Here is a 25,937-nt window from a genome sequence, read left to right as displayed (position 1 = left end):
AAAAGTGGACTGCCAGATTTGGAAAGTGTCTTTGCTTTGGGGAAAAATTGGAACATTTTAAAGTGAGTCCAGAGTGCTGTTGGCATCTTAGGTGAATGTTTGTGTTTTTTTTTTCTTTTTTTTTTTTTTTTTTTTTTTTGGAGGGGGGAGGGATTCTTGTTTAGATCAAAGTGCGTCTAAATTGACGAGCACATGGTCTTGTATCTTTACACAGCTTTCGGGTTAAAAAGTTGCATGTACTCTAGAATTTATCTATGGATTTACCCATAAGAGACTTTTTGGTTTCCTTCAACTTACAGCCATCATTCCTCCTCATAATGATTCTACATTAAGAACATATTTTCTGTTGGTTAGAGGCAGTACATGAAGCAGAAGCAAGTGAGCTTGATTTTCATACGCTAGTTTGACACTTCCATGCTAAGGAAAATAAGATGTATTTTCACGAGTAAACATAATTTGGAATCCATTATATGAAGTAACTTCTCCAAAGGAGCTTAAAAATTATTTTAAATTATGAAACTTTGTGCATGTTTGCAGAACTAAATCTTATGTAAGTATGTACTTGGCACACTGTACAGAAGTGCAGCCAATTCATATAATTGGTGTAGCACAAAATAAAGATGTATTTAGAAGGACCTGAAAAGTTATTGGCTGAGGGGGGCCCCGCAGCTTGGCTTAGGGAGGGGAGAAAGGGGGCAGAGAAATAGGAACTGGGTTGTCATAGGGGTTTCTTTAACTCTCTTCTCCTGGGGTAATTTTTGTGTCTCTGTATTGTTACAGATATACTTGCTGACAGGTATTTTGAAAATAAATTACCAAAATAATTGAAACTGGCACGATTATACAGTATGTTGACAAATAAAATTTGCAGAATTTTAAAATATCGTGTGCAGAATTTTTTAGGCACAGAATGCCCCCAGGAGTAATAAATACTTGTGGATTATACTATGAAAGGTCATGCCATCCTCATGAGGATATCCCAAATGGATCTAACAAAGCACAAACAAAGTATTTACATGCTTAATTCTGTAGCCAAAGTATGTTTTCATATTCTTCTTCACAGGAGATCCTTATTTCTTTAGGCAACTGATAATTCATAGATTCATAAAGTTTAAGCCCAGAAGGGACCATTATATCATCTAGTGTGCCTCTATATCCCAAGCCTTACATTTCACCCAGTTACCCTATATTGAGCCCCATAACTTGAGTTTGGCTAAAACATTTATTCCAGGAAGGTATTCAGTTTTGATTTTAAGACATCCGAGAGATTCGGATTCTGACCATTCTGTTTGTGGTTTGTTCTAATGAGTCACCCTCACAGTTAAGAAAATGTGCCAAATTTCTCATTTGATTGGCTGGATACTAAAGCCATGTGTAAGTGTGCAGGATAATCAGTCATTTGATCCATAGTGTGTCAGTATTATGAAATTAGTAGTGACTCCAGTGTTAGTTTACCACAAGTACTGTTGAGAGGACAACTGAATTTTCTGAAACATTTTGAATAAAATAGTTTAATAACTCTTCTAGGAAAAACAATTAAATCAATCTGTTTTGAACTTTAGCCCCGAAAGGGTGTTTTTGTATGTGTGTTTAGCATCTTTTAGCTTAAACCACCACAGTTACTGCAAATCAAAACTACACTCACTCACTCTGCATTATCATGGTGCTTTGATCACAGAATTCTGTTGAAATTTTAAAATTAAACGGGGAAAAAAATCCTGTTTGGCACAAGTCTTCATTACAAATCGTGTTCCCCAAAAATAATAGCTTTCTCTGACGGGGCAACAAGCCTTGTGGATAGGGAGGGGGGAAAGTGGTAGATGTGGTATATCTTGACTATAGTAAGACTTTTTGATACTGTCTCACATGGTCTTCTCATAAACAAACAAGGGAAATACAACCTAGATGAAGCTAGTGTTAGGTGGGGTGCATAAGTGGATGGAAAACTATTCCTAGAGAGTAGTTAACTGTGGTTCACAGTCCAGCTGGAAGGGCATATCAAGTGGGGTCCTGCAGGGATCAGTTGTGGGTCCACTTCTGTTCAAATCTTAATGATTTAGATAATGGCAAAGAGAGTACTCTTATAAAGTTTGCAAGTGATACCAAACTGGGAGAGATTACAAGTACTTTGAAGCATAGGATTACAATTCAAAATGATCTGGACAAATTGGAGAAATGGTCTGAAATAAATAGGATGAAATTCAACAAGGACAAATACAAAGTACTCCAATTAGGAAGGAAAAATCAGTTGCACACATACAATATGGGAAATGACTGCCCAGAAAGGAGTACTGTGGAAAAGGATCCAGGGATCCTAGTGGATCAAAAGCTAAATATGAGTCAACAGTGTAACATTGTTGCAAAAAAAAAGCAGACATCATTCTGGGATGCATTAGCAGGAGTGTTATAAGCAAGACGCGAGAAGTAATTCTTCCGCTCTGCTCTGAGTTTAGTAGGCATCTAGTGACATATTGTGTCCAGTTCTGGGAACCACATTTCAGGAAAGATGTGGACAAATTGAAGAAAGTCCAGAGAAGAGCAATAAAAATTATTAAAGGTCTAAAAAACATGATGATGGAGGAAAGTTTTTTGTTTTTTGGTTTTTTTAAAGTGGGTTTGTTTAATGTGGAAAATTAAATGTGGAAAATAGTTTTCAAGTACTTAAAAGATTGTTACAAGAAGAAGGGAGAAAAATTGTTCTCCTCAACTTCTGAGGATAGGATAAGAAGCAATGGACTTAAATTGCAGCAGCAGTTGTTTAGGGTGGACACTAGGAAAAGCTTCCTAATTGTCAGGGTGGTTAAGCACTGGAATAAATTGTCTAGGAAGGTTGTAGACTCTGTCATTGGAGATTTTTAAGAGCAGGTTAGGCAAACACCTGTCTGGGATGGTCTAGATGATAACTTAGCCCTGCCTTGAGTGCAGGGGACTGGACTAGATGACTTCTTGAGGTCCCTTCCAGTTCTACGATTCTGTGATTATAGCAGATCTCCAGTTAAAGGTTAAAATCAACTTTCTGTTTTAAAGCTTAGACTCTTCTAAGTGCTCTGAAATCCACATGGCTTCTCAGAATATCTTGAAATGTGGTATGCAGGGTAGGATTGGTGGTCTGCATTTGGGGTCATTTTACCAAGGGATTTCTGAGATAAAGCCCCCTGGAGGTGTGGGGGGGGGGGCTATTTATTTTTAAGATTGACACATTCTACCAACACCCTTCTCCTGTCCCCATCCAAAATTGTCTCAGTCCCTGGACATTTACCCCAGCTATATATGGCACTCTTTGCGGGAGCCAATTGACAAAAGGAGATTCACTGACATACTTGATTACTAATGGTCAACATTAACTCTGTGTTATCTCATGCTCTTCCAGAAAGTTGAGTTCATCAAATCTTAAAGGCTGAAAACTATGAAATAGAGCTAAAGTGCAGTTCCACAAAATCTTAACTCTGCTCTGTTTGAAAGATGGCCCAGTATGCCCATAACACACGTATCTGCACTCTGCCTTTGTGCTGTACTGAACAGGAGCTACCTCTACCTGCTCAACACTCAAGCGCTTAGCCTTACTCAGAAAAAACCCTCACATCTGTTCAAATTTTGCAACCCCTTCACCTTATGCACGCAATACCACTTATTGCTAAATTTCACTTACTTTTCATTAAGCCCATAGTCCACACTTATATTGTAACTAACTGTTGGGAAGCCCCATTGCAAGAAGAAGCCCTGCTACTAATGCAACCTACGCAACACAGTGCTGAAAGGAGGCATACTAGATCTTTGAAAGTACCTGTGCACCTCTTTCCTTTAATCATGCACGGGGGTGAGGTGAGGGGTGGAGTCATATCCCCCCCATCACCTTGTATAACAATCAGAACTCAGCAGAGTTGCTCCATCTAATTCCTGCATCATTCAACACAGCTACACCTTATACTGTGAGTGCAGCCGAAGTGCACGGAGATTATTCCTATAGCTCAAGGAAGTCAAAATTAAGGTTGCATTGGCCTTTACCTCAATTCTGTATTTCTTGCTTTTAGAAGTTTTGAGTTTTGCTGAACTTGACTTTCTGGAAGTACACGAGATACCTCCAGGCAACCTGAACTGTCATTCAGTTTTCAGTGTAGACAAAGCCTTAGTGATCAAGAGCTTACAGATGTCCCAGTGGCCATCGTGTACTTCCGTTGTCAACCACTTTTTTTCATGATGCTACAGCTCAACTTTCCCAGCTCCACAGCACCACTTCTCTCATAAACATCTCTACTCCACTCCCAAGCCATCCCTGTTCCCTTCTACAGTTTTACGCCAGGCTATCATTCCAACTGCAGGCTATTGATAGAGACATGGTATTGTCCTAGATGCCTTTCTTCTCAGAGTTCTCCTACAGCCCCCTCAGCTGCTGAGAGCAGCATCATGAGTAGCTCTGTGAGCTCTCCATGCTGAGGAATGGCAAAGCAGCACAGCAGTCTGTCCCCCTCCCCTTGCAGCAGCAGTCTGCCTGCTGCTGTGTTCCTAGTGCAGGGCAGAACAGGAGCATTCCAATGATTTGCAAATGGAGCAGCACACAGATACTTCTCAGAGCTTTGAAAGGGGAGGGGCGCATGCCTGCAGGGCAGCAGAGATCAAAACACTGAGCAAAGCAATCAGGGTAGGCATTGTGGGTTACTGGCGGAAGCCAATTCTGTTGACAAAACAATCAGCAGTGTCTACGCTGGCTCTTTGTTGACAATAAAGGGAGGGGAAAAGACTAAAGTCTCTCATGGGGTGGAAGTTTTTTGTCGCCAAAACTGGGCATTTTTCACGACAAAAGTCCCATTGTAGTGCGTATGGTCTTGCTGTTTTGTCGCCAAAAGTCAGTTTTTGGTGACAAAACTTGCCAGTGTAGACAAGCTCCCAGAGAGGTGGATTACCTACGCCGATGGGAGAATTCCTCCCATCACCATAGGTAGTGTCTACATTGAAATGGTACAGCTGCGCTGCTGTAGCGTTATAAGTGTAGACATACCATAAGAGTTGGAAAAAGGTTGGAGGGAGGGGGCTAGGAGACACAAGCTGTGCATGTTAGGCAAATTTGCCTGCAAGGCTGCCCATCCCCCAATATTAGTAGTAATGGAGGCACAAAGGAGAGTAAAATGGGAAAGGTTAGACTTGTAAGCAGATTTCACTGAAGATGTACCCTCCAAATCCTCAAAAAAAAATTTTCTTGCACAACTTAACTCTGACCTTTTATATTTCTTTCTTGATAAATACGTTATAGATTTTTCTGCCACAAGCATGTTTCTTAATCTTGCTGATGACAGAGATAAGATTTTACATCTCTGTTTTTTGAGGAATTAAAAGATGTATGAGCTGTTGGTGGTTGTATGCTGGTATTGAAAAGGAGTTTGTTACGGACCTAAGGAGTCTGAGTGTGTTTGAGTATTATGTTTTGGAGTTAAGATATTAGATTGATCTAGATTGTAATGTTTGGAAGCTGGATAGGTGATTTTCCTTAGTGAGTGGTTTGATAGAAAATGCAAGTGGAAATAAATGTTTTTTTAAATTTGTTTTTTAAATAAACTTCTGTCTCTTGGAAAGAGGTTTTATAATAGCCTGTGAAAGATTTTTTTGCTGTTCATTATTTATATTCTACTCTTAGGCTTGAAACGGGCAAGAAACCTCACAGTAGGCAAATATGAGGTAAAAAAGTTCATGTGAATAAATTTAATAATTTTTATAATTTAGGCTTCTATAAATGGCTTCTGAATTATATACTTGGAATCCAGTGGATATTTTCCACTGGATTCCAATTGTAAAAGTAGAGCAAATGCTGGTATATAAACCACTTGTCATTTCCTTCCCAAATACCATTGGGATGGGGAGAAACCAAGGAAATTCATAAAAAAGTTTAACATGGTTTCAATATTAGCCAGCAAGAAGTTGGGAACCTTACAGACCTTCTGTGATCACAGAAGGGATCAAAGATGGGTGGGTCCTCTTTAGGGTAAGGCTAAGATTTTTGTAATGGATATTTTTAGTAGAAGTCACGGACTGGTCACGAGCAATAAAGAAAAATTCATGGAAGCCCGTGACCTGTCCCTGACTTTTACTAAAAATATCCATGATAAAATGGGAATGGGCTGGGCAGCTGTAGGGTGGCTGGGAGCTCCGGGGCTCCCATCATCTCTGAGGGTTCAGAGCTCCAGAGTCCCCCGAGCCCCATGATGGTGGGAAGTTGCAGGGTCCCCTACCCCCTCCCTGGCAATGGAGAGCTGCAGGGATCCCCCTGCCGCTGCTGCAATGGGGAGCTGTGTGGGGTCCCCCTCAGTGGCAGCCGGGGGCTTGCGGAGGTCCCCCTGCTGCCACTGCAGCCGGGGGTCTCTGGGGTACCTCTGCTGCCCATGGAGGCTCAGGCTTGGGGGCCTGCTGCTTCAGGCAGCAGGGGTACCTCACAGCGCCCTGCCGGTGCGGGAGGCGACAGGACCCTGCAGCGCCCAGCCGCCGGGGCTGAAGTCACGGAGATCTTTGGAAGTCACAGATTCCGTGACTTCCGCAACCTCTGTGACAGAATTGTAGCCTTAATAATGGAAAAGCAAGCAAATGTTCAGTCAGAGGGCCAGCAGTATATAAGCATTCATGTTTTTGTGGGTTGCTAGTCATCAGCATTAGGTAAAATTAAGTATGTCATGAAAAAATGTAACATTTTCAAAATTATCCTATTTATAGATATGTTTTCTATGGTAACACTTGCTGATTTGATGGTTGAAATGCCATTATTTATTGAGGACTATATCCTAAGAGTTAAAAGCTCCTTTTAAGGTGAGGGCAGAGGGAGCTGGTGATATGATCTCTTAAGCATGTGCATGTGTCACAATCGTGCCTACCTTCTGACATCACTTCAGTAGATAAAGTAATGAGTATAGCTACTCCAGACCAACAAAATCCTAAAGGATTTTGTTTGAAAATTCCTGGAATGTAAATACATACATTCAAAAAAAAAGTAGACCTATTTTATGCAATAAATTCTGTTCAAAACCATTCCTTTTTAAAGAAAATAAATCTGAAGCTAACACATTCAGATGTCCCAGAATGGCTAGAAATCATAACATCAGACATGAGTTCTGGCAGGAAAAGTCCAAATTAATTTATCTGACTTCTGCATGAACAAAGATCCCTTGGTTCAGTTTTACCAAATGTAGGTTTGGTAAAAGTGGGGTAATATTTTTGCCAAATCTGAGGATTTTATTTTAATTTAAAAAGACTCACGTGCTGCAGTTAAATATATTTGTTTAATAGCTATTTAGAATATTGGCTCTGACTTTTTTCAGATTGCTTATTATAAGAGTTACAAGTCCAGTTCTCTTGAGAGTGAGAGTTTGCAGGTATGAAGAATTAATTTTGCAGGCTCTATGAATTTTTGCTATTATAATTAAAATGCTACTAATAGGCTTGAAAAAAATTTTCTTCATAAGAGCACATGATGGTGGCAGAAATTAAACTGACTTTTTCATGAAGCAGTTCACTAGGCTTGTGTAACAGAAAAGACATTTCATTTTTCTTGTTCCGTGCATTTCTCCTGTTTTGTAAAGATCATAATTACTACTAATTTTGAGTACTAACTTTGGAATTTTATATGTAAAGATGACATGCTCCTTGTACTAAGGATGTTGTGAACTACTTCAGATGAAAATTTATATGTGCTGTGCCAGTAGCAGTTGGATATGTTAAAGTAGAGCAGTGAACATCATCTTAGTGCTTTACAGAAGCATGTTCACAGGAGGGATTTTAATGTGGAGAGGTCTGATTGCACAAGGAAAGCTGTTGCAGGCTTTGGGGTGGAAAAGGAAGAAGGCATGTGGATTAGGTGAATGAACGGCGTGAGAGAGTAGAAAGAAATAGGAGCAGAAATGACTTTGACTGCAACATTTTGTTCTAGAAGAGAATGAAAAGAGATCGTAAGCAAATCAGGAAAGTTGTGGGGGCTCTTTTTGGTGAAATGTTGTCAAAGCTGTTTTCACCTTCCCTTCCATATTGTTGCCTTCCAATTTACTAGAAACTTTGCCCCTTCCTGCTAGATGAGAATCCAGCCACAGTGGTCCATATATTTGCTGAAATTCATTGTAGCAAGGGCAGAATGGGGAAGTGTAAGGCAGAACCTTCAGTTCATGCAATACATAGTAACCTGACAGCTCAACAGGATAGGCTGTGCCTTTGGTCCTTGCATTGGCTTCTAGTCTGCCGCCATTGCCTTTTCAAGTTGTTGTGTTAACACTTGCATTCATCGACTGACTGCGTGACCCACCATGACAGCTACGTTACTGTGATACAAGGTGGTTCAGAAAGGCTATGATGAAACATGAAAGAGCCCGCAATGACGTTCTGTCAGAGATTCAGCTGTGTAACAAACTTTCAGAATAGATTTCAGAGTAGCAGCCATGTTAGTCGATATTCGCAAAAAGAAAAGGAGTACTTGTGGCACCTTAGAGACTAACAAATCTATTTGAGCATAAGCTTTCGTGAGCTACAGCTCATTTCATCGGCTGCATTTCGAATGCATCCGATGAAGTGAGCTGCGGAAGGCATCCGATGAAATGAGCTGTATCTCCTGTCACAAGGCCTTTCATTATTATTTAATTCTATGTTATTCTGTATCTCACTAATGTATTACCTATTCATTACAGTTAATAGACTATATATTCAATTTTGTATATGCTGTGGGCCTTCTGTGGTTTTGCTGTTTTGAGCTGCTGTTTCTAAGTCATGCTTCTATGGTGCTAGAATTGCTATGACTCATCCCAGTAACATGAACAACTCATGGGTGACAGTAAGCACGAAAAGATTTTCATTGAAATATGTGGGATAAAAAGCCACTATGTGGCCTAGCGTAACATTTTTGTGCTAATATTAAATTAACCATTCCAGGAATCTATTCTATTTTTCTTTTTGATTTGCTGTTGTATTGAAATATGTGAATTTCAGAACTGAATTATAGCCAGTAAATAAGAGTGAGTGACAGGCAGCAAAAGTGTATTAATGTTAAAACTTACAAACTAATTCTCTTGGTATACTTGTGTCATAAATATAAAGGGAAGGGTAAACCCCTTTAAAATCCCTCCTGGCCAGAGGAAAAATCCTCTCACCTGTAAAGGGTTAAGAAGCTAAAGGTAACCTCGCTGGCACCTGACCAAAATGACCAATGAGGAGACAAGATACTTTAAAAAGCTGGGAGGAGGGAGAGAAACAAAGGGTCTGTGTCTGTTGGTACGTTGCTTTTGCCGGGGATAGAACAGGAATGGAGTCTTAGAACTTTTAATAAGTAATCTAGCTATGTATGTGTTAGATTATGATTTCTTTAAATGGCTGAGAAAAGAACTGTGCTGAATAGAATGACTATTTCTGTCTGTGTGTCTTTTTTGTAACTTAAGGTTTTGCCTAGAGGGATTCTCTATGTTTTGAATCTAATTACCCTGTAAGGTATCTACCATCCTGATTTTACAGAGGTGATTCCTTTTACTTCTATTTACTTCTATTTCTATTAAAAGTCTTCTTGTAAGAAAACTGAATGCTTTTTCATTGTTCTCAGATCCAAGGGTTTGGGTCTGTGGTCACCTATGCAAATTGGTGAGGATTTTTACCAAACCTTTCCCAGGAAGTGGGGTGCAAGCGTTGGGAGGATTTTGGGGGGAAAGACGTGTCCAAACTACGTTTCCCAGTAAACCCAGTTAGAGTTTGGTGGTGGCAGTGGATATTCCAAGGACAAAGGATAAAATTAATTTGTACCTTGGGGAAGTTTTAACCTAAGCTGGTAAAAGTAAGCTTAGGAGGTTTTCATGCAGGTCCCCACATCTGTACCCTAGAGTTCAGAGTGGGGGAGGAACCTTGACAGCTTGTATTAATTCCAGGAATTTAAAAGGTATACTAGCCCATTTCCATTTTAGTAAACTACATGAGTATCTAAGCCAAATATTGGAATGGAGAGGACAGTTTTGTATTGTGAACTTATAGATATATGAAATGAAGTGCATGTTGATCGTTAAATGTGGAGGTCAAAAGTCCTTCTGATCAGTGTATCTATTCTTAACAAAAGTTTAGCATTCTGTACAAATAGATTGATGTACTTAAGGCATATGAAGGTGAAATGAGAAGAAATTGGCAAATTAATAGATTGGAGATTTGTTCTAAAACTTAATGTAATTAAGAGGGTTTTGTTTACTAATAAAACTTTCAGATTAAATTGCAACCTCTTCTCCATTATATACAATAGGAGTACAGATGTACAAAAGTTACCAAATGTTTTTTATATTTATAGATATATGGGCTTTAATACTGAGAATCTTGTGGACCCTCTGCCCCTCCCATTTGTGATAGTGTGGAGCACTTCCCTCCTCATTTGATTCCATAACACTTGTGGCAACTGTAGTGATTGCTTGCATGAAAAAGTAATATTAGAAAACTAATGTATTTTTAACTGATTTTTACACAATTTAGCATCAGCAAACATAGAGGAACCACAACCACGTGATCAGCAAGTGCTTCATGGATCACCAGTGTTCTGTGGACCATAACTGGAGAACAGCTGTGTTAATTTGTGAAGGACTGAATTTCTACAGTCTTATTTTGTGGGCTTTTGAAATATGTAAACTAGCATTAGTGAAAGGTGCCAAATTAAGAAGACTTGTAATCTTAAACCCTCTATGAGTATGTCTACACTGTGTGTTTTAAAAAAAAAATCCACAGCAGGGTCTCAGAGCCTGGGTCAACTGAGTTTGGGCTTGCAGGGCTCACACCACGGGGCTTAATATAGCAGTACAGAGTCATAGATTTTTTTTTTAAGGCCAGAAGGGACCGTAACAATTCTAGTCTGACCTGATTCTAGTCTGCACATAGCAGGCTACAGAACCCCATCCACAGCCTGAGCAGGAATGTCTACATCACTATTTTTAGTTTCATAGTGTGAGCCCTGCAAAGCCAAGTCAGTTGACATGGGCTTTGAGATGCTCTGCCATGTGTGCATGTGGCTTTGTTTTTATTTTGGAAGTTTAGATATATCCTAAGAGATTCAGGAGTGGCTTACCATCACTTTCAGATCCCAAGGCCAGAAGGGACCATTTTGATCATTCATGAAGAGAGACCTCCTCCTAGCAACTTCCGAGTTCCCTACGCCTGGGTTCTTATGCTGTTTTCTGGACCAAAAAGGACAAATGTTCTGTGAACAAAAGTTTGAGAAACCACTAAGATAAATGACGAGTCAGTGTAATAGTCTACATTTTCATGCCAGTGTTTCAACCCTGATGAGACAGAACCGACTGTAGAGGGTAAAATGGTAGCTTATTCCCCAAACCTGTGTGGTCTTTGGTCTTGGTGAAACTGCCATCAAGAATGCTTGTTGTGCAGAGGCATTTATTTGTATGTATAATCTTTATTGATTTTTACATTTTATTGTAACTTATATTAATGAAGTTCACTAAGCGTTAGTGATAGAAAAATGTTTATTAGACTCCAATCTCTCTCAATAGAAATGATTTTGTATTTGAACAATAGTTGAACTGAAGTAAAAAATCTAAAGGTTTATCCATTTTATCCCCTTTATCAGTCCTTCCTCAACATTCCAACTTGAGGGGGGCGTTGAAGGGGGAGAAGAATGAACATAAAAATAATATTTTTTAATATGCTTTGCATAACATACCATTTAAATTATTCCAGATATGAACTTCATTCTTCATTTAAGTAATTAGGGATGGGAAGGGAGGCATTGTAAAGACACTTATTCTCGTATTTAGTTGAAGACAATGTTCTGGAAGATTTGAGTTTCCAGTGTTGTCATTGTATTTGTGTACACTATGAACAGCATTTTTTTAATGAACCAGATTAGAAACATTTACAAATGGCTTATTTGTTGAGTAATGGTGATGTGCTCAAAAACAAAGTCTTATGTCTTATGGAAAGTGAACAAAATGCTTGTAATATCAAATACCTTAAATTTTTTCTCCCTCACATATGCAATCCATCTTACTTCCTCCTTATGTTAAGTCTCTCTTGTTTTTTTTTTTTTTTTTTTTTACATTAAGATCTTTACCTTGCCTTCCTTTATAGCAAGCATAATTTTTAATATTCCTATTTGTAACAGTGCCTGGCACTTTACAGGACAAATAAAAAGACCAAGACCTTGTACTGAATTTCTTAAAATCTGATTTTAAACATGACAGAAAATGGTAGGACAGAGATGAAGAGAGGAAGGGTGAAGGTTTCATCAATAAGATCATTGTGGCTATGAGCCCATCTTGGTGGTTCAATAGGAAGTAGCCCATCCGCAGACATGGCTGCCCGCAGCTCTCAGTGGCCGCGGTTTGCCGTTCCCGGCCAGTGGGAGCTGTGGGAAGCCGTGCCTGCGGATGGTCAATGTAAACACCGTCTCACGGCCCGCCAGTGGATTACCCTGACGGGCCGCAGGTTGCCCACCACTGTTCTAGACCATTGTTTTAATTTCCCCTCTCCTCTGTTTCTTCTGCCTCCATAATGCAGTTGTGCTGTGGAAATGAAGTAACTAGAGTAATGAAAGTAGAAAAATAGTGAGAGGAGGAGATATACGGCGAAGTCAAAGATGAAGGGGTAAAAATGATCAAAGGGAAGAGAAATAAGGGACAAAATCATAAGTACAGGTGACATCATTAAATAGGCTTGGCAACAGGGAGTTAGTGAACTAAATCGAACAACAATGCAGATGGCCCAGTTAATGGCAATGGCTTGCATGGAAAAGTAATATTAGGAAATTATTGAATGTATTTTTAGCTGAGAAGTTGTCTGGAGACCTTACAGAAGAAGTGAGAAGACCTGATGAGAGCAGTGAAGAACTCTGAAGATGTTGTCAGGGTATTGTAGGCTGTGATAGTATGGTTTTGATGCTCCTACTGTCCATGGAGATGAAGTCTTTAAAAGGCTGTTCTTAGATCCCTGGAGAGTTGTTTCCACTATTGTAATAGTGGGAACAGAGGGAACTCAATGAGGACTGGTGGGGTTTGGGAGTGTTGGAAGGCATGTGTTCTTCTACGCTGTTGGAAAACTGAAACCATTGCAGTCAAACCAGGTTTCTTTTTTGACCAGTTTTTAAAAACAATAGAATGCTATCTGTTGGTTTAATGAGAGAAAATCCAATGTTACATTTTACTTCTATAGCATATTACATGGCATATACCCACTAGTTATAGTTAACATCTGGCTCTTATATTAGTGTGAATTCTGTATCTGTGTATTCTTTCTTGCTCTCCAATTCACATTAAAACTATTAGGATAGAAACAGAATTATGGAACCGTGTGTGTAATCAGATTAAGTTATGAATTTTTCCTTGCAAATCAGGGTTAGATTAAGCCTCCCTTTCTTCAGGAATAAGTTTCAATATATTGAATTTGAATATTTTCTAAAAGGAATTTTATTGGAGAATGGACTGTACAAAACACTAAAAATATACTATAGAGAAGAATCTTGCAGATATCTGATGTATCTAAAATTATTTTGTTATGATTCACCAACTTTGACATGGTGGACAGTCTTCCAGCTTCCTTTCAAAGAGATATTACTTTGTAATTTATAACTAATCCCATTTTAAAGTAATTTACAGGCCAGTAGTGTAATCTTAATCCTGGTGCATGATACTGGAAAAACTCATCTTTCTCTTATCCTTTGCAGAATTACCCACGCTTTCAGACCTGCCAATACTACTGTTGTCTGACATTGTTTTCTAGTTCTCACACCTTCTTATACAGGAAAAAAAGAAATCTGTCTACTCCGTAGGGAATATTTTTGCTCTTTGGAAAGATGTTTTTTTCATACTTAAATTATCACTCAGATTTTTCAAAGAGTGAAAATGCTTGTTAAGGCTCCTGAAGAAAGTTCTATGAAAGCATAACTTTCTTGTTTCACAGATATTTACATTTGGGGGGAGAGGGCGTGAATAATTTTTCCTAAAATGATGTACCTAAACAAGTATTGACTCACTTGTCTGGAATACAACAAAAAACCACTTTTAGCAAGTATTTCCTCACACCGTTTTGTCAACCAATTTTTACACTTCATAAGACATCAATAGAAATGCTAAAGTGGCCATAGGCAATTCAACATGAGGTGGTGTCACAAAAATAGATTAATACCAGGATGTGACACACTGTCATAACCAGTTAATGCATGCAGATGTCTGGTGTTGAGCTCACTACAATTTAGAAACAAGGAGAAAAATTAGGCCTTTATATTTGTAAATTTATTGAAATTACCTTGTAACAATGTGTGTACTTATTTTTAAGGCAAATACATAATCCCAAATATTTCAGACTAGTTTTGAAGCAAAATGTAGCCATTCTAGATCAAGTTTTTACTGTCTGGTCTGCTCCTTTTTAATGGTGTTGGAGTTCAACGTACAACTGTTTGTTTTTTGTTTTCTCACAATATAGAAAAAAATTCATTAAGCAAGATGTACTTACATCTAATTACATGTATTTGTGAAGTGGTTTTTAAATTTAAATGGCCTCAACATTGAAAGGACTAAGAGTCACAACATAAAACCTAGAAGGGTCACACTTTTTGCAGGAAGTATACCTAAAAAATCATTTAAATCTAGTTTATCGGCAGCAAAATCTGGTTTTTAAAAATAGAATCCTATCTAAATGATTTGCGCTCCACTGATTACAGGAGTCTGAGTGACAGAGGTAGGGAGAATACAGAACACACATTAAATATTTTGGCTTAGTACATTGAACAGTAAGTATATTGGATACTAAATTTTAAATATTACATTTTGTTATGAATTTGTGTATTATTGATGGCACTAAACACACACTCTGAATAGGTTTCAGAGTAGCAGCTGTGTTAGTCTGTATTCGCAAAAAGAAAAGGAGTACTTGTGGCACCTTAGAGACTAACCAATTTATTTGAGCATAAGCTTTCGTGAGCTACAGCTCACTTCATCGGATGCATTCTATGAATACTGAGCCAGAAATATAGTAAGAATCTTAAGCAAATATTAAAGATTGCTATTTTGAGGTCGGTATACACCTTTCCTGTTGAGTTTCTCATTGTGAGGGGTTTTGGTGTACATTAGTAAGATCATTCTGATTTAGATTCTGTCAGCCTCTGATGTCAGGACAGACGGGGCATATGGAAAGTCTGTTCTGTTTCAACCAGTGTTACTCACTGAGGTTCTGGAAGTGCTTGGAAAAAGGTTGAGCTCCAGTCTGAGTGGGATTTATATTGTACTTGAATAGTCTAATTGTATCATGGGGTGGTGAGGCCATTATTAGAGGAGTTTGTTAGTGGAAAGGCAAAAAGTCAGCACTTTTTTAAAAGGAATTGTCAGATCCCACTCAAGAAGCCAAAACTAGATGTTGAGGTTTTTACCCATTATCTTATTTCCAGTCTTCCTTCTTTAGGGAAGATTGTGGAGAAGTAACACTTTCTAGACCTTTTTCTTGACACCTCTGTCTGGTTTTAGGCCCAGATATGGTATGGTAACTGTACTTATCAATCTGTTGCTGGAAAGTCATATATAAAACCACACCATTCAAAAGCGGACGCTAATTATAGATTGCCTCCCTTTTTGGGTACTCAACTTGACACTGTGGGCCTCATTTGCTATTGATTCTGAAGAGCTATGGGAGTTCAGCACCTCTGAATATCAAGCCAAAGATGTATTATATTGGACACGCAAAATCAGTGGCTGCTTCTGAAAATTTTGGTCCGAAAGTCTGTGCTGCTGTTACAAAACATGGAAATGGACTGTCTGTTTCTCTTTGCTTAAAGAACCCTCTGAGTGCAGATCTTTAAAAGAAAGTGCTTTGACTGTAGTTCAAATTAGCCATCTTCAGGCTTCTTGACCAGTCACCCAACTAGTGCATGCAGTGGATCATCTGATCAGTGTTTCAAGAAGACCGGGGAAACAGCTTCAGAAGTAGTGCTTGTACGACTGAGTACTCCAATAATTGACTGGGAGGCAATTCTGTTGACTCTCATGCTACACTGTTTCTGTACAGCTTTGCAGAAGGGCTCGGTATGTCCGCTGTTAAATGAATGAAATATTCTATATAAAAGTAATGGTTGAGATTTTTAAATCACTCTGAGATTGACACATCATCTGTTAATTTTCATGGAAGAAGTGCTAAATACTCTAGATTGCTTTGAAAATCTCCGGCAATATTTTTAAGCGTTAAAGAATAAATCAGAGTTTTAAAGCATTATCAAACATGAATATTTTGTTTTGCTTGCAGCTTCTTTGTAATACTGGCCACACTGAAGAAAAATTAGGTTTTACCTATGATGACATCATAATATGGTAAGTATTCTGTAAATTATTTCTGAGCAATATTTGGACACTTTAAACAATATACATTTAAAGTAGCTGTTTTGAATTAAATGAAAGAAAACAACCTTAAGTAGTTGTAAAACCCAATTCAAGTATTTTGTAGTTATTTTTTAATATTTTAATATTCCATAACACACAATACGTAAAATCATACAAGTATAAAACAGTTTTATGGAAATAGGAAAGATAAACTCAGGAAATAATAAACTAGAACATCATTTCTAGGTAAGGCTCAGAACTCATGCTGCATTAATCACGAATGTAAAGTAAAATAAGAATATTTTGAAATGTAGCTCTCATAAAGGCTTGCAGAAAGTCGTGGGATGGAATTTTGGCCCTACTGAAGACAATGGCAAAACTTCCTTTTATATAAGTGGGGCCAGGATTTCACCTGTTTCTATAATAGTTTACTAAATTCCCTGAAGAGAGACTTAACAGTTTTTTTCAGTATCATCCTCTTGGCAACTAAGGCAACTTTTAGATAAACTTTCTAAAGGAATCTGCCTCGATCTTATCACCATGTCTTAGAATAAAAATATTTTTGTTTATATTTATTAAATCCCTTCTTTTCTGCACAGACACTGCTAACTTGCCATGGATTCAGCCTGGGTAGCAGAAACAACAAAAATGCGGCTGGCTCTTCCAGTCAACCTAATTGTTTTGCCATTCAGTGTAGGTGAACTTCTGATATTGAGAACTCAGTAGATCCAAAGAAAAATCAAATCAGATCAGAAAACGTTGCCTTAAATTTTGTGGGGATTTGTTCAGTTTCTTTCAGAAAAACTGACCATGTTGCAACTTTCTTCTCCTAAATGATGATTTTTCTCAGATGGAACTGAATGCTTCAGTCAGTGTTACTGAGTACATTTCTGTTAATACTCCTTTTTGTTGTGAATTATAACACTTTCATTATCCTCTTTCTGAGTATATTAGAATTCATGTCAGATTGTTTGCTTGCTTTGTGATGTGGAGACTGTAATGTCCAAATTAAGTTTCATTTCTTTACCAAATCAAATTTTAATACAGGTCTCAAGAGGTGCATGTCTAGTGCATTTTGTTATACAATTCCAAGTCAGGTTTCAGAGTAGCAGCCGTGTTAGTCTGTATCCGCAAAAAGAACAGGAGTACTTGTGGCACCTTAGAGACTAACAAATTTATATGAGCATGTAGCCCACAAAAGCTTATGTGCAAATAAATTTGTTAGTCCCTAAGGTGCCACAAGTACTCCAATTCCAAGTCAGGAAGTCCTCCTAGTCCAGGACATGACTAAGGAAGAATAAACATTTTTAGATATAAAATTCGCACCCAGCAAACTCATAAAAAAATCTATAAGCCCTCTCTAAGAAGAATGACAATATTTTCTGAAAATCCATAGGCAGATGTGCCAAAGAGGATGACCCTTTTCATGGAAGATGCTTTGCTCAAGGATCTGCGTGAGAGTCTGTCTTTTAAAAAGGCATTGAAATAATCTATTCAGTACCTTCATGCATTTATATATGCAGTTTATTCTGCCATAGTAGTGATCAGATGGGTATAGAAGGTGACTAAGTCTTCAGAGATGAACAGTCAGCCTTGGCTGTGTCCTTTGTGATCTTTTGAAAATGTCATTTTTAAAGCAATGCTTTAATGCTTGCTGTTGAAGCCAGTATTGTTGAGGCTGATCTTTTAAAAGAAGAATAAAGAATTGGTCTTTTTTTTGTTCTGCCTGGATCTTTAAGTGTATGGTGTTGCTATTTTCTTCTTTGATTTCTTGTATTTAACTATGGGGTAAAAATGTCAAAAGTGCCTATATTCCATTTTCAAAAATGCCTTGGGAACTTAAGTTTAATTGAAAGTCAGTAGGAGTGGAGACTAAGTGATTGAGTCACTTCTGAAAATAGGACTTAAGACTTTGACTCCTAAGTCATTTAGGTTAACATTTTCAAAAATACCTATGTCAGAATGCTTAAAGTGTTCAGATAGAAGCCTGTTTAAAGAACTTGCTTTTTGATTTTAATTTATTTTAAAGAATACATTTGTTTTGCTGGAGACACAGGAAGTATTCTACAAAAATGTTTGTGTCTTCTTGAACCATGAGGTTATTAAGAATTAGTCATACACCTCTACTCCAATATAACACGACCCGATATAACACGAATTCAGATATAACGCGGTAAAGCAGCACTCCGGGGGGCGGGGCTGCACGCTCCTGTGGATCAAAGCAAGTTCGATATAACGCGGTTTCACCTATAATGCGGTAAGATTTTTTTGGCTCTCGAGGACCGCGTTATATCGGGGTAGAGGTGTATAAGGTTGCTAATTTAACCTATTATTACAATGGAATATTTAAGCAAACTAAAGACCACTTTTATATTTGCTAGATTTTTATCCAAGAATAAATGCAATTGTTAGAATTTGTTCTTTGGTCCTTTTTGCTAGTCCATGTGCTTGATTATAATTTCTTCCTGCCAACAGATGGAGACAGTACACTGACAGATTTTGACATCATTCCCTGCATAGAAGGATCTTGACAGCTCACAGAGCTCAGTTGTTTATTCTCCAACAGATGGAGTCTCAGTACCATTGACAGGTGAAAGAAACTACTGAGCAAAGGAAGAGTGGAGTACTTTTGGGCCTCAGAAGTCTTTGAGGTTCTTAGCCCTGTCCTGGAGTAGCTGTCAGTCTGTGGACTCTATCCCACATGCAGTGATTTAGTCCTCACAGGAGTATAGCATAACTGACTCCTACAAAAATTCCAAGAAGTGCCAAGCTTTCACACACAAAGCAGATCCATACATGGGGTTCATGCCCCCCTCTACCCAAGCTCAAGGACTAGGAAGTAAAAAAGGTACATAGGAATGTCATTTCACCTTGGGGTAGTCATAGTGGCCAGGGTAAGCATAAGAGGGAAAACGAATCTCTTCCAGGATCAAATATCTTCTCTCTCTCCCTGATACCCACCGTGGGGACCAGTGCTATTTTAAGATTGGTGACTTGAAGTCCTTCAGATACCCTGTTTGTAAGAGGTAATCACTAGGGAACAAAAATCCTCTTCAGGAAGGAGAGAGCCACAGCGATGAGGGCAACTTGGAAATGTCTGTTTTGTTTTTTTCTCCTTCCCTCCCTCCACAGTTGAGAGGGAAAATTCAAGATATTCATAGGAATAGCCCTACTGCCTCAGACTCTCACATTAGGTCTCTCTGACCTTGATCATTCTTGTCGTTCTTCTTTGAACTCCCTTCTAGTTCTGCAGTGTCCTTTTTGAGGTGGGGTGACCAGTACTATACACAATATTCCAGATGAGACTGCACTATTGATTTATATAAAAGTATTACAATATTTTTGTATTAGTCACCATCCTATTCCTTATGCATCCTAACAGCTTGTTAGCTTTTTTTAATCACAGCTGCACATTGAGTCATCTGTAGTAATACCCGAGGCCCTTCCTTGAGCGGATCAGTTAATTTAGAATCCTGTAATAAATGAGTAGTATAACTTTTCTCCCATCACTGTGCATTACTTTACATTTATCAATATTGAATTTCTTATGCCATCATATTGCCCATTCACCTAGCATGTTTGTTTCTCTGAAGTTCCTCATAGTTCTCTCTGATCCTGATTAACTTAAACCCTTCTTCTTTCCAGATTTGCTACCTCATCTCCCTTTCCAGATCACAATAAATGTATCATACACCATGGAACCTACTAGGGATCCTTGAGGGACCATGCTGTTCATCTTTTGTCATGATGAAAATTGACAATTTACATAGGAGACAAAATAAAGAATAGGATTAGTTTGTGATCCATGACAATACTTTTCCTCTCACCCCATAACTATTTAGCTTCTTTAATAGCCTCTTCTGCAGAACTTTATCAGAGATCTTTTGGAAGTAATATTATGTCAGTTGGTTCTCCTTTATCCACCGCTTTATTGATATGTCCAAAGAATTCTAAGAGATTAGTGAGACACAGTTTTCCAGTGCACAAACTGTGCTGGTCACATTCTGTCATATGATCTTATAAGGAGTTTTTTGTTCTATTTTAACTAACATTTCAACCAGTTTTCCAGGTGCATATATAAGGCTTACTACTCTGTAATTGCATGGATCACTCTTAGAAGCTTTTTTAAAATATACTTACATTTGCTACCTTTGAATTTTCTTGGACAGTGGCTGTTTTTAATGATAGCATATTTTTATTTGCAGCTCAGCTACTTCATAAGTTCCTTCAGAACTCTTGAAAATACCATTTCGATCTGACCTAAGTCATGTCAGCATACAATAGCTGAAGGTATTACATCGCTTGCGTGTGTCCACGCTACACTTGTCAGCAGTGCACGTTCTCACCAGGAGAGCTTGTATCGATTGTATTGTCAGTGTGGAGCATTATGGGATGACTCCTGAAAGGCAGTAAAGGCCGTTTGAATAGCCTCTCAAACCTTGCCATTCAGTCATTTTGATTTATTCCTTGTCTTTTGGGGTCACTTTTTGTTTAGCAATATGCATGTCTAAGACTCTATTTTTTTTTTTTTTTTTTAAAGTAGCATCTGTGCCATGGATTTTACTTGTGGATTTTACTTCCTTTGCTTGTAACTTTAGGGGTTTATTGATTAGCCTTGCCACTTTTTATTAAAATCTCCCTCTCTAAAGTCAGTTACTTTTGGTACCCTGTCTCCCCCTTGAGCCTTAACCCTAAATATAATGTGGTCACCATTAGTTGCTAAACTATTGTCCGTTCTTGAATTAGCTCCTGTGTGTAACTTAAGACTAAATCAAGAAATATCTTCTCTTCTTTTGAGCTCTAGAACTAGCTGTTCCAAGAGCCAGTCACTTGAAGTATTAAAAATTGTTTCTCTAAACTTTGTCCTTTTGTCATTCAAGAAGGATCTGTTCTTAATTATAAAAGAACCCCTACTTTAAATTCAGAGAGGAAACATCCAGTATTTTTAATACTAGGAAATTCTAGTCTCTTGAGCTAGTACAAGGTTCCAAAAGCTTTGTTTGTGCACTCTCATGCCAGAAATATAATTGACTGTCAGGGGGATGGTCCTGGTGGGAAAGGGAAGAAATTAGGTGTCCTAACTGAAAACCCTTGGATTGATGTGTCCTGAGTAGCCAAACAAACTACTCCTTGGCACCCTTAAGGACCACAGAACAGGAAAATAAAGACTCTACTGTATTGAAAAGGGCTGCTAAGTAATCTGGGTCCATCCTTTAGGCTTCCTAGTATAAAATGTTAGAGTACTTGTCAGGTGACACAGCCAAAATTCATGAGAACATGATCCTTACTTAACGCTCTTAAGAAGCTAGTAGTCATGCCCACCCAGACTTACTTGGAACTTACATCTGATAACCAGTTCATTCTACTCCTGTATTTTAACCTTTTTAGAGGAAGAATATCTCTTAGCCACCTACTGTTTGTTTGCCACCAACTCAGCTAGCAGAAGAAAAACTTGTGGGGCCCTGCCCTATAAAGAGAGACACTTGATTTTTTTCACTGAGAGGAGGCAATTCTTAGAATATTTCCTTAATGATGAAACTCTTAATGCTGAAGGTGATATATGACCCAATTTTGGATGATACATGACCAGATTTGCTGTTTTTCTGCTTTAAGTCTAGAAATAGCAAAGAAACTAGGTCCTAGCATCTAAATCTTACAAAGGTTAATCTTCAAAAAGGTACAACATATTGGGCTTTTGGAATAGCTGCTTATCGTGCACAAGCACCTTACAAGGAAAGAGAAGGGGTTAAAAAAAAAAAAGTGTGCAGCATCAATATCCTTAAGTGGATAAAGTTTTAGGTAGGGAAACTGGCTACAGTGCAGATAAGACTTTTTTTTTCTTCAGTCTACCTGACCAGAAAGTTATCTACATTATGAGCTGCATCATTACTAGTGATATGTAAGTAGCCACATATTCTCCCTTGTTTACTTTCTCTAAGTACTTCAAATTAATGTTCAGGAAGTGGCCACTATGTGACTTAGTAGTGCAGGCAATCAGGCACTACTCCTTCCTTATTCTATGCAGGACGCCGCTTAGAAGTTCCATATGTATGAACTGACATGGTCTACCGGAGAGGGAAATTTTCCTAACCATTTTCTTTATAATATTGACAGTGCAGAACACCTTCTTTTGAAGACCAGTATTATCTCCTCTTGATTTTTTTCCCCCAAATAGCAAGTCATACATGAGAGAACAAAGTATCAGTTCTCTGATATATTTCACTTAGCAAATAATATTATATGACCTGCTTTCAAAGATTCATCTTAAGTCTGGGAGCCTTCAAACCTCTGTGTATGGGGGGAGTGACAGAACCAAAAATCTCAATGTACTGTCTACATCTGCTGGCTGAAAGGTGCTTTACCCAAGTGACTGGACTGGCGTAGATCTCAAAGGAAGAAAATTATTAAGGCAAGGAAAATTTCCCTTTAAGTGTTAACTTATTTTCATGTAAGTAAACAGTGTCTATCCCTCAAATGGGGAGCTCTATTTGTTGTTGTGTAATTTGTTTTCCCACTTATTTTTTTTCCATTGTAGTTTGCGATTAGCTTTACTGAATGAAGCAAAAGAGGTGCGAGCAGCAGGGTTGCGAGCCCTTCGCTATCTCATCCGAGACTCCAGTGTTCTACAAAAGGTGCTAAAATTGAAAGTGGATTACTTGATAGCTAGGTAATTTTCCTAGATTTTATTATATTGCAATGACGTATTTAATTTTCTCATCTTTGACTGATTGTGGGGTATGTGTGGAAATGACTATCTTAATATTCTCTGTAAATGTTGATTCTTGGTATTCTAAGGTATTTTCTATTTTCTTTTGGGAAACTTCCTTTTTAAATAAAATATTATACAAGAATGCCAACCAAATCAAAAGAAATACAAATGCAAAGAAAATGCTATCATGTGAAATGATACCATGAGGAAACAAAAGTATATGCGTGGGGGGAAATAAACTTGTCTCTAAAAATCAGTTTGATGTGATCCTGAACTCTGAATTAATTGTAATTGTATGACATGACTACAAGTCAGAAATAAAATTGGATACCTTAACTATATTTCCATACCTTAACATGTTTGGATTTCTTTACAGTTTAACTGTAACTCTGAACTTCCATGTTTGTTTTGGGGATAGTTACTCTCAATCCTAATGCCATTTAATTTAGTCTGTTTTGTCTGGAAAGATGAGATTGATGATATGGTATATTATAAATATGTTATTGGTACTCCTCTGAAATGACTAGCAGTTTTGCAGGCATCTCAAAACTACTATTAAGACCTTTATATCTCGCCACAGTGTTATGTAAATGCACATATATAAGAAAATTGTTTTAATGATCCTTCATCTATAATAAAGATTATTATTGAAGAGAAACCTCAAACTAAAGTTCTGTGACCAGTCATGATCCATGTGCTCTCTGAAAGCTAGAATTTCTGGACAGTAAGTTTTGTTATAGTATTCATTCAATCTCTTGAATAGTAGCACCAAGGTGTTAATAGTTAGGAATAGGGGTAACTTCCACTCTATCTACAAACCACATTTTTTATTTAATTTTTGTTTTATTTCAGGTGCATTGACATACAGCAGAGTAATGAAGTAGAGAGAACACAAGCTCTTCGATTAGTGAGAAAGGTAAAAATTTAACTGTGTACTGTTCTCATGTTGGCTACATCAGTAGCCCAGTCAGTAAGTCATATGGCTCCAGAACTGTCCCATCAACCGTCCATCTTTGGACAGCCTCTGGTTCCCTATCTCACTTTATGCTGGCAGCAGATATCTTAGCTGCTATCTCTAAAGCAAAAAGGAAAGGCACTAGATGAGACCTGGCTCGATTTTTCATCTTTTGCCATTGACAGCCTTCCCCTGAGTGAGGAAAGGGAATCCCACTGAATACACCTATTTTGGATAGGGTTTTGGCAGGAGCTTTGGCTCTCTTGATATCACCCTAAAGAGGCCCAGTCCTCTTCAGAGGGTAAGACAACCTGGGAACAACAATGCAAGGTCTAGTTTGCTGGTTTAGGCCTTCCTGTGTTACTTTTCTAGATGGACAGTCATGGATAGAGGAGCTTGTGTCTCTGCCCTGTAAGAATGATGGCCCCCTTCTTCAGAATCCTCTGACTCTGAGGATTATTCCACAGCTTTATTTGGTACCTTAATCAGGGCTGCAAGAGGACCTAGTCAATCTGAGCTAGCTACTATGCTGGTCAGTCCTGCGCTCAAATGCATGAGATTTGTAGGGCTGTAGCTAGCACCTGTAATTCCTTCCTACTTGATGCTTGTAGACTAGTCACAGATGATGAGATCTTTATTCTGGCATAAGGTGCTCTGCCTTTGACTGGACCTGAGTGTTCTGCATTCAGCTCCTACTCCTCTAGGCAGCATCAACATCACAGAAACAGAACAAAGGTTTACCTAAAGACTCAGTTGAGGTTTGGAGCAGTTCCAAAGGGTGGTTTCCACAGGAACAGCGAGTTCAGAATGACTGCTTTTCCTCTGTTTATGTAGTTGTTTGAAAATATCTGTGACACCAAAATTTAGAGTCCATTTTAAGAAAACCTTTGTTGTTCATATGTATCTCAGTTGTGGCATTCATAGCTCTTACACACAAGCCTTAAGTTCTTGGGTAAAACAGCTTTGGCTCAAAGAATGAGGGGGAAAAAAGCAAACGTCCCTTATGGTAATAGTGACTTTTTCCTTCTCTGGATTCTCTGATATGGACAAAAGTCACAATCCAGCTAAATGGAGACCTTCCGTAATCTAAGACAAGTACTGGTTTCAGTATCTGGTTTCAGATCAATACATGGAATGGACACTATTAATAGTGCTGGTAGATAGATAGATAGTCTCTTGTTGATGGGTGGAGGGCAGGCATCCATTCTCATATTCCTTGACCTCTCTCCCTCATTTGATAGTAGATCAAGGAATGCCACTGGAGTGCAGAGGAACGCTCAAATTGCGTTAGTCCATCTTACAATGCACCCAAGGGATAGTGACAGAAAATTACTCCTTTCACTACTAGAACTTACACTTGCATAGTCACACAAGGACTGTTCTCCTTCAGTCCTGTTTAACATCTATATGCAGCTACTAGAACTGGTGAATTATCATGGACTTACATGCTAATGGGACATAGATACAGCACAGCTTTTTACCTTCTATGTCACAACATATAACAAAGCAGTCACCCAAGTTTGTGTGGTGTTTGGTCAAGATCAGGACACAGATGAAGGACAGCTAGTTGAAGATGAATCTCAATAAGATGGATACAGAGGAAATGTCTTTGAGGAATGTGTAGCCTTGATATAGTCTCCTTTGGTTGAAGATACACAACCGCATTTAGTCAATTCAGTCCCTAGTCTGAGTGCCACTGGATTGCTCTGTGATGCTATGCCCTCATATAGCAACACTGGTGAGCAATGTTTCCTAACATCTTTGGCTGACAAGAATACTGTGTCCTATCCTGAGAGGAAAATGACCTGGCCTCAGTAATACACACTGTGGTCACCTCCTGGCTCGACTACAGCAGTGCAACATATCTGGGCATGAAGAAGTCAGCCCTTAGGAAACTCCAGCTAGTAAAGAACACTGCGACACATCTCCTTGGCAGCATACAGTATATCAGACCTGTCCTCTGTGAAGTATGCTAGCA

General features: G+C 38.4%; 1 protein-coding gene across 5 annotated transcripts in view; it reads left to right on the top strand.

Moving 5' to 3' along the window:
- RICTOR (RPTOR independent companion of MTOR complex 2) overlaps window positions 1-25,937 on the top strand; it is a 183,309-nt gene that overhangs the window by 52,051 nt on the left and 105,321 nt on the right. For all 5 annotated transcript variants that reach the window (XM_043547431.1, XM_037902702.2, XM_037902705.2 and 2 more), the window contains 3 exons: window positions 16,222-16,286; window positions 22,831-22,962; window positions 23,857-23,920. In XM_043547431.1, the coding sequence (XP_043403366.1) occupies window positions 16,222-16,286; window positions 22,831-22,962; window positions 23,857-23,920 (261 nt within the window). The remainder of the gene's footprint in view (window positions 1-16,221; window positions 16,287-22,830; window positions 22,963-23,856; window positions 23,921-25,937) is intronic.

The sequence above is a fragment of the Chelonia mydas genome, chromosome 5 (assembly GCF_015237465.2).
Source record: "Chelonia mydas isolate rCheMyd1 chromosome 5, rCheMyd1.pri.v2, whole genome shotgun sequence".
NCBI lineage: Eukaryota > Metazoa > Chordata > Testudines > Cheloniidae > Chelonia > Chelonia mydas.
This window is presented reverse-complemented; position numbering and strand designations above follow the sequence as displayed.